Source organism: Amblyomma mixtum, chromosome 2 (assembly GCF_055824585.1).
Source record: "Amblyomma mixtum isolate Tamu chromosome 2, ASM5582458v1, whole genome shotgun sequence".
Lineage (NCBI taxonomy): Eukaryota > Metazoa > Arthropoda > Arachnida > Ixodida > Ixodidae > Amblyomma > Amblyomma mixtum.
This window is the reverse complement of record NC_143013.1, coordinates 66160304-66174975: the sequence shown is the minus strand read 5'-3', so window position 1 is coordinate 66174975 and position 14672 is coordinate 66160304. Positions and strand designations below refer to the sequence as shown.

General features: G+C 51.5%; 1 protein-coding gene and 1 long non-coding RNA gene across 3 annotated transcripts; one reads left to right on the top strand and one right to left on the bottom strand.

Moving 5' to 3' along the window:
* The first annotated feature begins 5876 nt into the window (after nucleotides 1–5876).
* Nucleotides 5877–8743, top strand: LOC149359609 (uncharacterized). Its single transcript, XM_089571754.1, has 2 exons — nucleotides 5877–6308; nucleotides 7187–8743. The coding sequence occupies exons 1-2, from the start codon at nucleotides 6297–6299 to the stop codon at nucleotides 8381–8383; spliced, it is 1209 nt and encodes a 402-aa protein (XP_089427880.1). The 5' UTR covers nucleotides 5877–6296; the 3' UTR covers nucleotides 8384–8743.
* On the bottom strand, nucleotides 6434–14280 carry LOC149359608 (uncharacterized). Of its 2 annotated transcripts, none has more exons than XR_016288787.1 (3): nucleotides 12549–14280; nucleotides 7715–8293; nucleotides 6434–7595 (listed from the first exon to the last, which is right to left on the bottom strand). It is a non-coding gene; the product is annotated as an uncharacterized LOC149359608 (long non-coding RNA). The 2 variants fall into 2 exon arrangements; XR_016288788.1 differs by lacking the exon at nucleotides 12549–14280 and having other exon boundaries at nucleotides 7715–7876; nucleotides 7988–12531.
* Nucleotides 14281–14672: the final 392 nt, after the last annotated feature.

Genomic DNA, 14672 nt, shown 5'->3' with positions numbered 1-14672 from the left:
CAGCAATATGGATAAGATAGTTGAATTAGCCGAAGAGTTCTACACAAATCTATACAGTAGCGAATGTAATCATCAAGTTACTGAGGGAGGCAGTCAAGCACAGCAATGGGACATCCTGCCAGTAACGAAGGAGGAAGTAAAGAAAGCCTTAGGAGCAATGCAAAGAGGGAAAGCAGCTGGTGAGGATCAGGTAACAGCAGATTTGTTGAAGGACGGAGGAGAGATTGTGCTACAAAAACTAGCCACCCTCTATACGCAATGCCTTGTGACCTCGAGAGTACCAGAAGCTTGGAAGAACGCTAACATTATCTTAATTCATAAGAAAGGAGATGTGAAGGACTTGAAGAATTACAGACCAATCAGCTTATTGTCCGTTGCCTACAAGGTATTTACTAAGGTAATCGCTAATAGAGTCAGGACAACCTTGGACTTTAGTCAACCAAATGATCAGGCAGGTTTTCGTAAAGGATACTCGACAATAGACCACATTCACACTATCAATCAGGTGATAGAGAAATGCGCAGAATATAACCAACCCTTATATATAGCCTTCATTGATTACGAGAAAGCATTTGACTCGGTGGAAACCTCAGCTGTCATGCAGGCATTGCGGAATCAGGGTGTAGAAGAGTGTTATGTGAAAATATTGGAAGATATTTATAACGACTGCACAGCTACTATAGTTCTCCATAAAGTCAGCAATAAAATTCCAATACGGAAAGGGGTCAGGCAGGGAGACACGATCTCGCCAATGCTCTTCACTGCCTGCTTACAGGAGGTATTCCGGGGACTGGAATGGGAACAGTTGGGGATAAGAGTTAATGGAGAATACCTGAGTAATTTGCGATTCGCTGATGACATTGCCTTGCTAAGCCACTCAGGACAAGAACTGCAAAGCATGATCAATCAGTTAGACAGGCAGAGCAGAACGGTGGGGCTAAGAATTAACATGCAGAAAACCAAAGTAATGTTCAACAGCCTGGCAAGGGAACAGCAGTTCGCAATTGGTAGCGAGGTGCTGGAAGTAGTAAGAGAATATGTCTACTTAGGGCAGGTAGTGACCGCAGATCCGGATCATGAGAGGGAAATAACTAGAAGAATACGAATGGGGTGGAGCGCATGTGGTAGGTTCTCTCAGATCATGAATGGTAGCTTACCAATATCCCTGAAGAGAAAAGTATACAACAGCTGTATCCTACCGGTACTCACCTATGGGGCAGAAACGTGGAGGCTAACAAAGAGGGTTCAGCTTAAGTTAAGAACAACGCAGCGAGCTATGGAAAGGAAAATGATAGGTGTAACGTTAAGAGATCGGAAGAGGGCGGAGTGGGTGAGGGAACAAACGCGGGTTAATGACATCTTAGTTGAAATCAAGAGGAAGAAATGGGCTTGGGCAGGGCATGTAATGCGAAGGCAAGATAACCGCTGGTCCTTAAGGGTAACGGAGTGGATTCCAAGAGAAAGCAAACGTAGCAGGGGACGGCCGAAAGTTAGGTGGGCGGATGAGATTAAGAAGTTTGCAGGGATACAGTGGCGGCAACTGACAAAGGACAGGGTTAATTGGAGAGACATGGGAGAGGCCTTTGCCCTGCAGTGGGTGTAGTCAGGCTGATGATGAAGCAATGAAGAGCATCGTTCAACGTAAGGTGGTGGTGGTGAAAACTTTTATTTGGTGAAAGAGAGTTTGGGAGCCACAGAGTGGCCCCGCTACATGGTCGACCTTGCTGCCGCCCACGCCAATTCGAGAATCATCATTACGGGCTCCCGAAAAGCATGTGATCATTACTTGGCAGGGGAGATCTCCCCCTTAGCTGCTTGTATTCTAAGACGGACTGCCACTGATCCAACACCGAAAAGAATCATTTGGGCTCCTGGCCACCAGGTCTTAAGAGGTAATGAGGCCGCTGACGCGGCTGCCCGAGCGCTTACTCACCGGGCTCCTCATCCCAGCTCTTCTGGCTCGGAGTCTAACCAGCCGCTGCTGCGGTTCAGGGTAATAATAACGCATTATAGCGACAACCACCGCCTTTTCCCGGCCCCTGCAAAGGGGCTGAGTAAGACGGAGGAGCGAACTTCAAGGCGCCTGCAGACAGGTACTCTACTCTGTCCTGCAATCTTAAAGCATTACGATCCTAACATGGATGGGCGATGCCCGCACTGTGGGGAGACCTGTGATATCTTCCACATGGTGTGGGCATGCACTCAAAATCCCCACCTCCCCCGTTCCCATACCCCTTTCAGAGAGGCATGGGAGACTGCCCTCCTCAACTGCTCCTCGCTCGAGTCCCAAAGGGCTCTGGTGAAATGGGCTAGAGACGGGGCCTTGTTACGCGGTGTCCAACGTCGGGCGAACAACGGACAAAGGCTGATGATTAGAGGACAATGGCCGAACATCGGCCCTCTGCTGGCCGAACGTCGGCTTGTCGTCGGCAGCTAAAGAAACGTTGGATCGAGTAGCGCTCCTGTAAAATGTTTTGTCAAAAGATCTGCGTTGGTGGAAGTTTTTCTAGCATTTTGTCGGTGGCGGTGCAAGCGCTGGTGCGCTGGTTGTGAAGACAGTGAGCACCGCTTAAATTACTCAACAGGGTCTCTAAAGCTTCAACTCCAAACATCCTCAGTCCAGACGTCTAACTCCGAGGTCTTCTCGGGTAAGAGGATATCGAAAGGCAAAAGACCAGCCATGAACCAAGTGCCAGGAAAGAGAACGCGCAAAACGGTCCGAAGAACACTCTCTACCCTTTGTCTTCCCCCCACAAAACCGCCTTTCATTTGTTCTCCAACCATCTCATCCTCTCCCAGTACTTGTCCCTTTCTACCCAGCATTGTTGCCCCAAGAAAGTGCGCTGACCACCACCGAACAGCAGCCGCGAAGCAAGAAAACAAGGAAGCCATTATTCCGTTCAACTCCAAGAGAAACCAGCTTGGCAGCCATTACGGTTGTTAATCTCGGTCTTTTCTCCTCTTCACGTCTCAGTCTGCCCTACTGCGTCCCGTGAGATGAACGCACATGCCCGCACTTAACGACGTCATGGATTCACACAGAAGCACGCAGCCCGTTGTTTGCCGCCTACGCCTGCGACGGGCAGAGAGACGGGAGAGAGAGGAGGCACAGGAGGAGGAGGAGGAGGGGCGAGTTCTCCCCGAGAGTGCGCGCGGGGCACGTTGAGCATCGTGACGACGACGCTGACGACGCGAGAGACAGACGCGTGTGCCCCTGACACTGAAAACGTGTCACGGTGGTTGCAGAGGCCAAGGAAGCGAGACGTGCGTGGCGCGACCCGCATGCCGAGCAGAGTGCGCCCACGGGCCTCCATTGTCGTACCGTGTGTGTGTGTGCGTTCCGGTGAAAACACCGCGCCACGGCCTTGTGTCGACGGGGTCGCTCTCCATTAGACGCGCGCGGCGCGCACAAAATGAAGAGTGTGTGTGTCGCCGCCACTGCCCCTGGAAGAGGCGGCCACGCGGAGGATGCGAAGGCGGCTCACGTTTGCGGCTGCGTGGACACGCTGTGCGAACAGCGCGTTAGTGGCGTTAACGAGGTGCGCGATGCCTTGTTGCGTAGACAAAGCACTGGAAGCTGCGTGTTTTGTCCGCTTGTCAGTTTTCTTTCGTCCGGTGTTTTGTGAGATGCCTCTACCTCGGCAGGTCGCCGCGCACGCTCGACAGGTCTCATTCTGCGCAGTCTTTCTCAGGAAGAAAAGTCCACCTATAGGAGAGCGCACATTGTCGATACGAAAACATCATTCACAAGCGTGGGAGAAAGTAAAAGCAAAAAACAACGGAAATTGCATTTGCTGAAGATAGGGACAAAGAAAAGGTGGATGCCGCTTAATCAGACCCCGACACTGAAAACTGTCTTCAAGCAAGCAGGTATTAATACAGAAGAAAAGCTCACCAATTTTATAACGACCCGAACAAAAGCTCACCGCAGCGAAACAAAGTAGCGTGTTTACAGAACCATTAACTGTTAACGCCTCTATTTAAAACTGAACGTAACCCTAAACCTATAATTTAACCTAACCGCCTAATACCATCCAAACTCACATTAAGCCGTAGTACAGTGGAATCTCGTTATCTGTTTATAACGAAATAATGGATGTAACGGAGCAACGGCAATTCCCCTTCAAAGCTCGGTCAATACGGGCTATAACGAAGCTACGGCTATAACAAAGTAATCACCGGGCCCCTTCAGTTTCGTGTAACGAAGTTAAACTCTGGTTAAACTGTCATGAGCTTGCACAGCTGTTTATTAATTATGAAAACATCTAGTTAAAACATGCCTTAGCCTTCAGCCTAACCTAACCATACAATGACAAACTGTCATAAACTCACGTCATAGAGTTTATATGGAGGCGAAATTCTAGAGGCGCGTGTACTGTGCGGTGTCTGTGCACGTCGGTCGAAATTTCCGGAGCCCTTCACTACGGCGTCCCTCATAGCCTTAGTCGCTTTGGGACGTTAAACCCAATAAACCAAACCAAGATATAACCCTCGATCAGGTGAGCTCTTCATCGGGGTAGGGAATCAGCGGCACGCAGTTGGACGAGTCAGCTAAACATTGGCGAGCTACAACAATAATACAACATGTCATTCAAGCATTGAAGACATAAGATTTAGCACAACACAGCGATATTCGATGCCACAGGTGATGAAATACCTCCCTTGCTGACAAAGGTGATGAGATATGACGGGTCCAGTGCTCATTCTTGGTAATTAACAATATTAAAATAGCGACAAAAGCCTACACATCTTGTAATTTTTTTCTCATTACGCCCAAGATAGTAGAGGATCGGGCCAAGATTAAAGGAAAATTTACACGGTACAGTTTGACTTATACGTCTGAGAATTTTGTACATAAAATTTGGCAGAGGAATGGGCAGGGGCTAAGAATCTAGAAGTGTCGGGATTTCAAAAGCGTGCGGCAGTGTACGCCTGACGAACACAGCTCGGGACAAGTAGGCCAGTGTTTGTGCGCCTGCGCTGCCGAAAATGTCGTTCTCTTTATACTGTTCGTCGGCGGTTACATAAAAGAGCTGGTATCCAACCAGCAATGGTGAAGCTATGTACACAGCAACTCATCTGCTGCTACCACAGTTTGGTCATACTATACTCAGTGGTTTCTCTAACAAGGTTCACTAAACGTTAGCAATGTATGTGAGATATTAGCGAAGCTCTGATTTCATATTTTTTTATGTGACAGATGTCAGTTATACAAATTTTCTCTTTTGGCCAGTAGTAAATTAAGCGAGGTGCAACTTTAGCCACCGAATGAGGCTAAAGTCTAGTACTTCTATGTTTTCAATAAATACACATGCCTTTCACTCCTCGTGCCAGCCTAGGAGCGCCAAGTAGGCCAAATAAGCCCGTAGCTTCATGTAGCGGTGTATCATAAAGCCGAGCTCGCAGACATTCACAGACACACGCATGTGTTGCAGATATGATATATCCCATGGCGTGTCGCCCGTATGGGAGACACTGTACCATCAAATGTACATTCGCAGCAAAACTTCACCCCGCGCCTCTGTCCTCCCTTTCATTTACATTATTCTTCGTCTTATCCGTCTTAACTTCCCTCTTCGCAGCCTTGTCCGTAATAACAAACATATTTCTTCACTTCACGCCATTTCATAACTCACGCCCACCTCTTGGCCGCAAAGCACCGGCTCTCGGCACACATCGACGAGGCGTGAGGGCATAAAAGCGCCGGCGTTCCCATTGTTGTCCTCGCAGGACATCGCTGTTGGGAGTCATGACGTACTCGGGCTCATCTTTTGTAAGTGCGTATAGGTAAATGTGTGCTGCCGGCACGCGCTTAATATGCGTATCCGCTCTCGTATAGATTACACGTGCTGCTTCCTCGCGTTCGGTGGCCGGCGTCACGTTGCCCCAAACGTGAGTGGCGCCGAGCGAACGGTATCTGGTCCAAAGAAGCCCCTGGCACTCCCCGCGGGGACAACGTGCGCGCGAAGAATCCGACCACGCGCCCGTGTCAGCCGCACACGCCGTCGGTGCGGGGCCGACGAGCGAGCGCCGGATTGTCACGGCATGCGCTGTTTTTGTCCACCCCCTCCCTCGGTCACGTTGGGCATCCACGGCTTCTGAGCTGGGATAAAAGCCGCTCCGACGCTGCCGCAAGTCGTCAGTGTGTGAGCACCGGTGGAGACGGGGTCTTCAGCAATCCTCTGGAGTTTTACGTACGGCGGCAACGACACCGACGCGACTAGCTAGCTTCTCAACGTTGCCCCTGGATTTGGATACTCAGTGCATTCGCGACTGGCAGGAACTCGTCGACAGACATGAGCCCACTGGTAAGTGTATATACGCTGGTAGAGACATTGGTCTTGTTCTGCTGGCGACCACGTCTTTGGTGCACTGCCATGGCTCGTATGCGATATAGAGGGCACAGTACCAGCGTTTTCAAGCGCCAGCCGATGCAATATACAGTGCCTAGAAAGGGCGGTAGTCTGTTCTCAAGGGAAGTTACCGATGGGTGCTGGCCCAATAATGTTAGCTATTCCATACAATGGTCAGTGAAGTCTAATTCATGTCCAGACAGTCTCATTCTTGTCCAGACACCTTCCATGGTCGCTTTTGTTGAAGCTGCTGTATGTCAGCTATTGTTGCAGTCAATTCATAGCAAGCCCTTTAATATCTAAAACGGCTACAGACAGGCTACACGCAAAACTCGTAGCAGAATTTCCGACATCAATCTTTTCCGAGAGTGTCCAAAGCCCAGCATTAGAACACAAGCTTCACCCTAGACTTCCACCAAACGCTAAGCATGAAGAGACACAACACCACTGATGACCCAGTTTATGTACTGTGCTAACATACGTGCATCCACACCTAAAAGTCTTCGGGACACAAGGATCGCTTTTGAGCTATGTAGTGGAGCACTTACAGCACCTCTAAATTGGATTCTCCTCACCTTACAGAGATATTTGGAGCTTCAGAAGTGCTATTCATGCTCTATATTACACGGCTGAAAAGCATACCATGTAGGCTAAGGACTTTTCATCAAGTCTGCACATGTTCTTAGGGAGCTTTTACTCCTTTCCTAAGCTGTCATGTACACCACCGATATGTGCGTGCCGTGTACACATGTTTCAGCGCCCTGCATTCAAGACTATCCTTTGCGTACCTTGAACGCAGATACTGATATCGTCGCGTGACTCTTCTCTCGCAGACTCGCGCCCACTCAGCCTCTTTCCTCTTGGTCGTACTGGTGGCTGCCAGCGCGGAGAGAAGTTTCGACTACGACGTGGATGATCTGGAGCAAGTGGAGTCGCTCATCTGGGACACGAGCGATGCTCCCCACATGGGTCCTACAAGGCCGCCCCAGCAAGCCGCACCCATCGAAAACCTTATCGGAAACGACCCCAACCTGCACCGGCAGATCTCCGAAATCGTGCGCCAGATCATCGCCGAGTACTCCCACCGGAACCAGCTTCCGGCCGGAATCTGGGTCGGCGGAAAGCCCATGGGGCCCGGTCTCCAGCAGATGGCCTTCCCGCACCAGAATCCGTGCTTCCCACCGATTGGCCTGCAGATTCCCATTATCCCCTGGAAGATGGACGCTATAGCTCCCGGTGGTCCTATGAACGGCAATAACAACAACATGAACAACATGAACAACAACTTAAACAACAATAACAATAACAACAACAACAATAACAACGACAAGCCAGGCCCGCTGCCACCGCTGCCACCTTACCAGAAGCCAGCATGGAGGCCCGCCGTCCCAGTCTTCCCGATTCCGTCCCAGCCGCAGCAGGCCCACAACCAAGGGCCTCTGAAGACCCCGCAGTCCCAGTCTCCCGTGAAGACTTCGTTCAGCGTGTCCACGTCTCACCCAGTGCCGCTTCCCAAGAGGGACCTGCACACTCCTCTCGTTCCATGGAGGTCCGCTGCTCCCGCTCCAGGAGAGCAGCAGTCCACCGGACCGCAGACTATCCCGCCTCCAATTCGGCCCCCCAAGCTGGCTCACCTCCGCTTCGCTCAGCCCCCGAGGCCCGTCGGACGGGCACACGGAACCCGCAGGGGACAGCACATGCCGCAGAAGTCCGGTGTGTCGTCGCTGCCCAAGAACCTGCCAGCCGACGACGTGTACTACGCCAGCCAGAGCAGTAAGCTGGCCAGGAAGGTGCCCAAGGAGGGGATGTTCCACCTGAAGCGCAAGCCGGTCGGCGAGTCCATCACCCTAGTCGGGCAGCACAAGGGCGGAGGGTGGTACAAGCTTCCCGTGGACAAGGACGCCCCAGACATGGGACGCCGCAACTACCAGGTGGTGGAGCTGCACAAAGAGGAGGACCTCAGGAAGGACGGCCAGGGTCTGGGCGCGGGCGAGGAGAGCATCCATTACATCCACATCCAGGAGAGCTAACCTGTGACGATCTGACGCTGTTGATCAGCGAAACGACGTTGCGTTTTACGTATCTGTTTCTCGCATGCACACCGCTCGACCTGCCTTCGCTCTGCGCACTCGCAATATGCTGGACATTGTACACTATGGTTCACATCTCATTTCTTCGCTGTAAATACAAAACTCACATTCGTTTTGTCTTTGGGTGTCTGGAACATGCACATAGACTGACGCTGTTAATAAACGACTGGAAAACTGGAAGAACGTGTGTTGCGGTGTATGGGACAGCTGCTTACAAGCGAGGCATCAGCTTCGAGTCTCGGCGTACAGTATTGTTGTTGCTCAAAAAACACTGCCATGCAAAAAGCGAGTTGCTTTGAGAACCATCGCGGGAATAGCCACAGTTCTTTGTTGTCTGAAACTCAGGGTGCTTTACCTTATAAGTTATACTTACACATTTACGTTCCATGTTTGTCTTTGCTTTTAAGCTGGCGTAGAGCTAGCACTCCAGTTTACACGAGCAGATGTGCTGTGACAAACTGCGATTGTATACGCCAGCACAGGAAGGAGGCTTGGCGCGATAAAACGAAGCAGTGCACACCAGATGACCGTCGACGAAAGATTGTTGCAAAAGGGAGGCCGACGCGAGGGCAGCCGTGCACACAGGGCACGGAGAGATAAAGAAAAGAGCGGGCCGGTCCCCCCAAAACTGCAAGAACACACCGCAGCCGCAGGTTTCCACTTCGACGAGCTGACACACGCCACAACATCAAAGAACTTGCGCTCCTAGCTCGCGTGGGGCCCGGCCGCGTATCGTCCGAAACCCGAAACCCGGAGTCTTGCGCGGGACAGGCGAAGGGCGGCTCACAGCGAAGAAGGGGACGCTTTGGTGCGCTCACACATTCGCACAGAGCCTTGGGAGGATGAACGAAGGAAAGAGAGGGAAAGAGAAAAAAAGCACTGAGAAAAGCGAGAGCGACTGCTTTCTAGCTTACTTTACTTTCTTGATGAGCCGGCAGCGACTTCTTTGCGGCGCCCTGTACGCAACGTCTCGAGGATGCGCGGAAGATCAGATTTCTGTTCTTGGTTCCGGTCGGGGTCTTCTTCAACATGTCTCGGGCTTTCGCGGAAGCGGACGTTGCTTTCTTTCTGTGCCGCCTCTTCACACAACAGTTCTCACTGTGTGTTGTGTGTTTCATCGCTTTCTATTTGGTTTTGTTGTAGCACCGGGGGTTCGTGAAATATTTCTTCTAGGCCACCTGCACTTGGCAAGTGGCGTCGGCGATTTGAGTTAAGAGGCGACTTTAGCTGAAGCCAGCCTTTGAAGTAAAATAACTTTGTAGTACGGCAAAGAAGCCAGGAAAACGGATATGGTGAGAAGCGAGCTAATGGATGTGGCAAAACTCGCGATGGGGTAGGCTTGTGGCTAGACAGCTTTTAGAACATCTTCGGCTGTGCTTTCTATGGTTGCCGCCGAAAGAAGCTTTCTTAGATAAAAAAGCGGCAACGATAAAAAAAAAAAAGAAGAAACAATTACTTCTGCCGGCGATGTAACCTTGCACCAGCATGGAGTGTACGCAACGCATACACTCGGTTTGGCTGTGCAGTCACGAAAACCACTAGTCTGTTGACAAATGATTTCCGTGTAGGGCTGTACGGATATATGTTCCAGGAATTATCGCAAAAGCTTTCTGTATCCTCGTTTACATGTCAGCGCCTCTCTCCGTTTCTTACAGATTAATATTTGTCTGCCCTGACAAAACTTGATCTCTAGGTGCTAGGCTCAAGATAGAGAGAGAAATAACATTCATTATCAGGTTATGACTGTATACACTCTAGGGCTCCTCGACGGGGACTTCCGCTTCTCATTTCTAATAAACGGGTATCCACTCACTCTACATAAAAAAACTAGCCTGGCCAGTAGGCTCAACAAACTTTTTATTTCGTAGGTGGTTTTAGCCACAGGTTAAGTAACGTTGTTTTGAATGCGTAAGTATACGCATTCACAACGCCGAATCGGTTATGATGGCAGACTCAAAACGTTATACGTCCGCCTACTTGTCCGCGCTATGCATCAAATCTACGCCCCGTGTTCGGGCCTCCAATGTCCCTCATTCAAAGACGTACTGTCGCTCGCAGTATGACTTGCAACACGCATCAGGTTGTACGAGCTGATGTCATAAAGCAATGTGACTCGGGCGCTGCTGCAAAGCTCTGGATATATAGCTGCAGCGCATTCATTTTATATTAAATGAAAACCAGGAGAAGGTGGCCGCCGCAGCGTTGCAGGTCATTCTGATCGCGATTGTACGTGAGTAGTGCAGGTTTCCCTGTCTGCCGCATCCAACCAAAACGTAGTTTGCGTTTGTCTAGGATCCTACGAACGCAAGAGCTCCGTGAGCTCTGGCGACAAAACGAGATTGTATTGACAAGCCTCAGCAAAATAAGAAAACGATCCTCGACAAGTCCACCCTCCCCTTTCTTTCGGCACCACTGGCAACGCGTAGTTCGAGTTGCATGGTCCCGAGTCACGCAGCGCGTTTCCGCTCGCAGGCGCCCAGATCGCCATTTTCTCTGGCAAATTAGGCGCGTACGTTCGTGTGTGTGTTTACGTGCTTAACGGGAGGCACGAAGTTGCCACAACGGCGTAAACGGCAGGAAATGATTCTGCGAAGACGCGCATGTCTGTCTGCACTCTGCTTGGTAGCCTGCGAATGGGCGTAGCGCCACGCTTTCGCCTGGTGTGCTCCGTAAGTACGCATCTCCCTCACCCACTGCCCTTTCCACAAAACGCGAACCGCGCACGGCTGCCCTTGTGTCGCCAGGTTAATCGTCCGCTTCGCCAAACAACATTTCGCCACACGCTTCCTGCGATGACGCCCTTCTCCCTGGTTTGGCCTGCTGTCGCGAGATGGCAGGTGCGTGCGTTTTGGGAAAGCGCGGGAAAGACGTGGCTCCTTTTGTCTTGACGGATTGCCTACAGCGTCTGGCATGAACAGCTGCTGTGGTGGGCGATTATGCAGGGTTGCGATGCGATGCGTGTGGGCGTTTCAGCGGTGAAAAAAAAAAATACAGGGGGGGGGGGGGGGGGGGGGGGGTAGTTGTTTAGCACAATGGCTTGCAACAACTGGAAAGGAAAGGTTGAAATGAGAAGAAAGATGTGGTCATGTTTTTGTCCGTACGTCTGTTTTTCTCGGCTGCCGTTAACAGTCATAAAACTACGAAAGTAAGCGACTTCCCTCCTGTCTGTGTCAGGTCATGATGGGCAGCTTGAATTCTGTTTTAGAAAAACTAAACATCTGTGGAGGAGCTGAAGGCTCAATAACTGTCGGACTGAAAGGCCTGTCTATTCTCTGCCTCGCAGGTTGCTACTGAAATGGAAGCTCCAGCTTGTTCTAGCAAAGCAGGGTGAAAATGGTAGCGGCTAGATCGTGTCCGTCATTTCGACTCGACAGCACAACTGCTGGCCATCCATGCGCCGTTCTAACCCAGGAACAGTCCTGTTTATTTCTTGACTCCTGCTGCATAGTTTCACCTCAGTGAAAACTGTGCGATGAAGTACAAGTAAGTACCTAATAAGGGAGTAATTATTCATTGGCGTCCACCCAAGCGCAGCCATACGGCTACAAAAGAAAGCTATACAGCTTTAATTACTCCCTTATTACAAATCTACTCCACCTTGGGGGTTCCCCTAAACATTTGGTCAAGAAAGTACCTGTATACTTTCTGCATTGTTCTAGGATTTATACCTTTAAGGTTATGTTTTTTTTTTATCAGCACCCACACCTTGAGTCTGAATCACACAGGTACGCACTAAATCACGTCCTGCACTTTTCTATCACACGCTTGCATTCCCTTTCTTGAATTACTGGTTTCACCCGTGCCGCGTTTGTTACCGATAACTCTCTACGCCGATCTCACCGAGCATTTTAACCAGGAAGAGCTCCTAGCCGCTTCGCTGTCGCTCTAATCCGCGCACCTGCATTCTCTCCCGAGGCCGCCGCTACCAGGTAACAACGGACTGTCGCATAAACACGTCGCACGCCAACAAAGCTAAGCTGTTCCTGCCAGCTCTCGACTTAATCCCCGAGGGCGAAACTCAAACACGGGCGGACACACACACTCGGACACACCTGTCGCGCCACGCAGGCTGCGGGGCGAGCCTCCGTGGGCGCGTTGCACGCACCGTTGCTAACGAGACGCGGCGGCCGTCGAGGTTGGCGGGAGAGAAGCCCCAACATCGGCGCCAGCAGCTCGGGTCAGCCGGCGGAAAATGGCCTTTCGCCTCGCCCGTCCACGCTCCTCGCGCCACGGCGGCGGCTGAAAGCACGTTCTCGACGACGAGACTATGCGTGAAGGAGCGAGAAGAAATAAGGGAAGGGGGGAGGGAGGCCGCGGCGGTGATACAGAAAGGGCCGAGCCGCCGCCGAATCCTGCACGATGAAAGCCTACCGGAGCGGATGATTTATAAGCGCGCCGCGGAAACCGGTGCGGGGTGGAGCAGGCTCGCGAGCGCGCGCGCGAGAGCGTGTATGTGTACACTGCGTGTAAACGCGCATACGCTTGCGCGCGCTCGGCGCCGGGCTCCGCGGGAGAGGGGGGGGGGGGGGGTGGCCTCCGGGCCGGACGTTTCGCTTTTCCGCGCGCTGGCTACGGATTGTGGGTTTGTTGCTCACGTGTATGGTTTCCTTCCAAATACGTAGTCAGTGGTTGCCAACGCGGGCGTAATTAATTATGGTTGATAGTGGCATGCACAGCCTTGGAGAAGTCTTCAGGACATATGGCTTGGATTGGGGCCGTATGCTGGAGCACTTACGGCAGCCCTAAGGAGAGAACGAAGAAATGACGAGAATGTCTCACGCCTTAAGATATTCATATTTCAGAGGTACCTTCGAACTGCTCCACAAAACTACTGAAAAATGAGCCAACTGAGGACTTTTGACCAAGACTGTACGTCGAATTATGACATGCTCACTTGACAGAGCGACTTGCCATCAGCATCATCAGACGGATTATGTATGAAGCACTATAGAGGTTTCTCCCTAAGCAGTCCAACGATCCCTATACTCAGGCAGCCACACAGCCGCCCCTTCCGAGATTTCTTACTTCCTCTCTGCATGGACTTCCAGCTGACACCAGCTAAGTTTATTTTTTCCTCGAAATCCGCTTTGCTACGATAACGCCGTCGATTATCTGCTGACCACATCACATTTATTTGCCCAACTGTTTTTTCTTGTCGATTTCCGCCGGGATGATCATTAACCCGTGTTGTTTAATCCACGTTTCTCTCTGTCTCCAGTGCTGTCCACGGCGCCAGTAGCCTGCGCCGCTCTTCAGGAGCTGTCCACCAGCCGAAGCGGGTCATCCAGGTCCGAGCTGGTCAGCACGGCTTCCCAATGGGCGGGGCTGGGGATGGGAGGGATTTGTGGCAACTTAGTGGCATTCCCAAGTGATGGGTACCTGTACAAAGATGAGTATGCGTTGCTAGTGGTAATACTCCGTTTGCCTTTTCTTGTCTTTTCCTTAACTCCGTGTTCCTCAGAAAATGACATTTTCAGTTCATGTTCCAGGGTCCCCGCTCTTTTCCGTGAGCCCTCCCTCAGGGGAAACTCTCTTACCATAACAGAATACGAGTTCTCTCTTTTACGTGCACACCGTGTACAGACACTCCGCAAACTCATACTCCGAAACTACGTATCTCGCTGAAATTCCAGCACCTTCCCTTCGGGCTGGAGCGACAAAAATGGCCCGACGCACTCGCGTGGGCCACCGTGTGGAACGCCGGTCGCGGACGTCGGCACAGCGCTGCGGCGGCTGCCCCGCAGACTGCTTCTTCCCCCCTGTTTGCACAGTCCCCGGAACAGGTTCTTCTTCCGATAGTATGCGTGTCGGCGGCGCGCCGAAATGCGCAGCGCAACGCCGCCGAGTAATCGTTCCCCTCGCTCTTGTGGACACGCGAGTCGTGCCCGCATAATTGTATCAAACTGTGGCGAGGGAAAACACAGGGAGAGAAGCAAGGCTAGGGGCAATGGGGAAGAGGGAAAGAGGAAACGGCGGATGGATTAGTCGCGGTTCGCCGCTCCTCCTAACAAACGACGACGCGATGGGGGGATTTTTTGCGCTTACAAAGCGTCGGTGGTAACTTTCTTTCACGGTTTGCGGATCGTGTGGTTGTACCGAGCTAGCGAGTGAGCGCTTGTGGCGCGACCATGTCGGATTACGAAGAGGAAAAGTTTCTACGTCAATACGCGGCGTATATACCTCAACTTTTTACTCAGATAGTGCGTTTTTGGCCTGAACCAAAATGTCG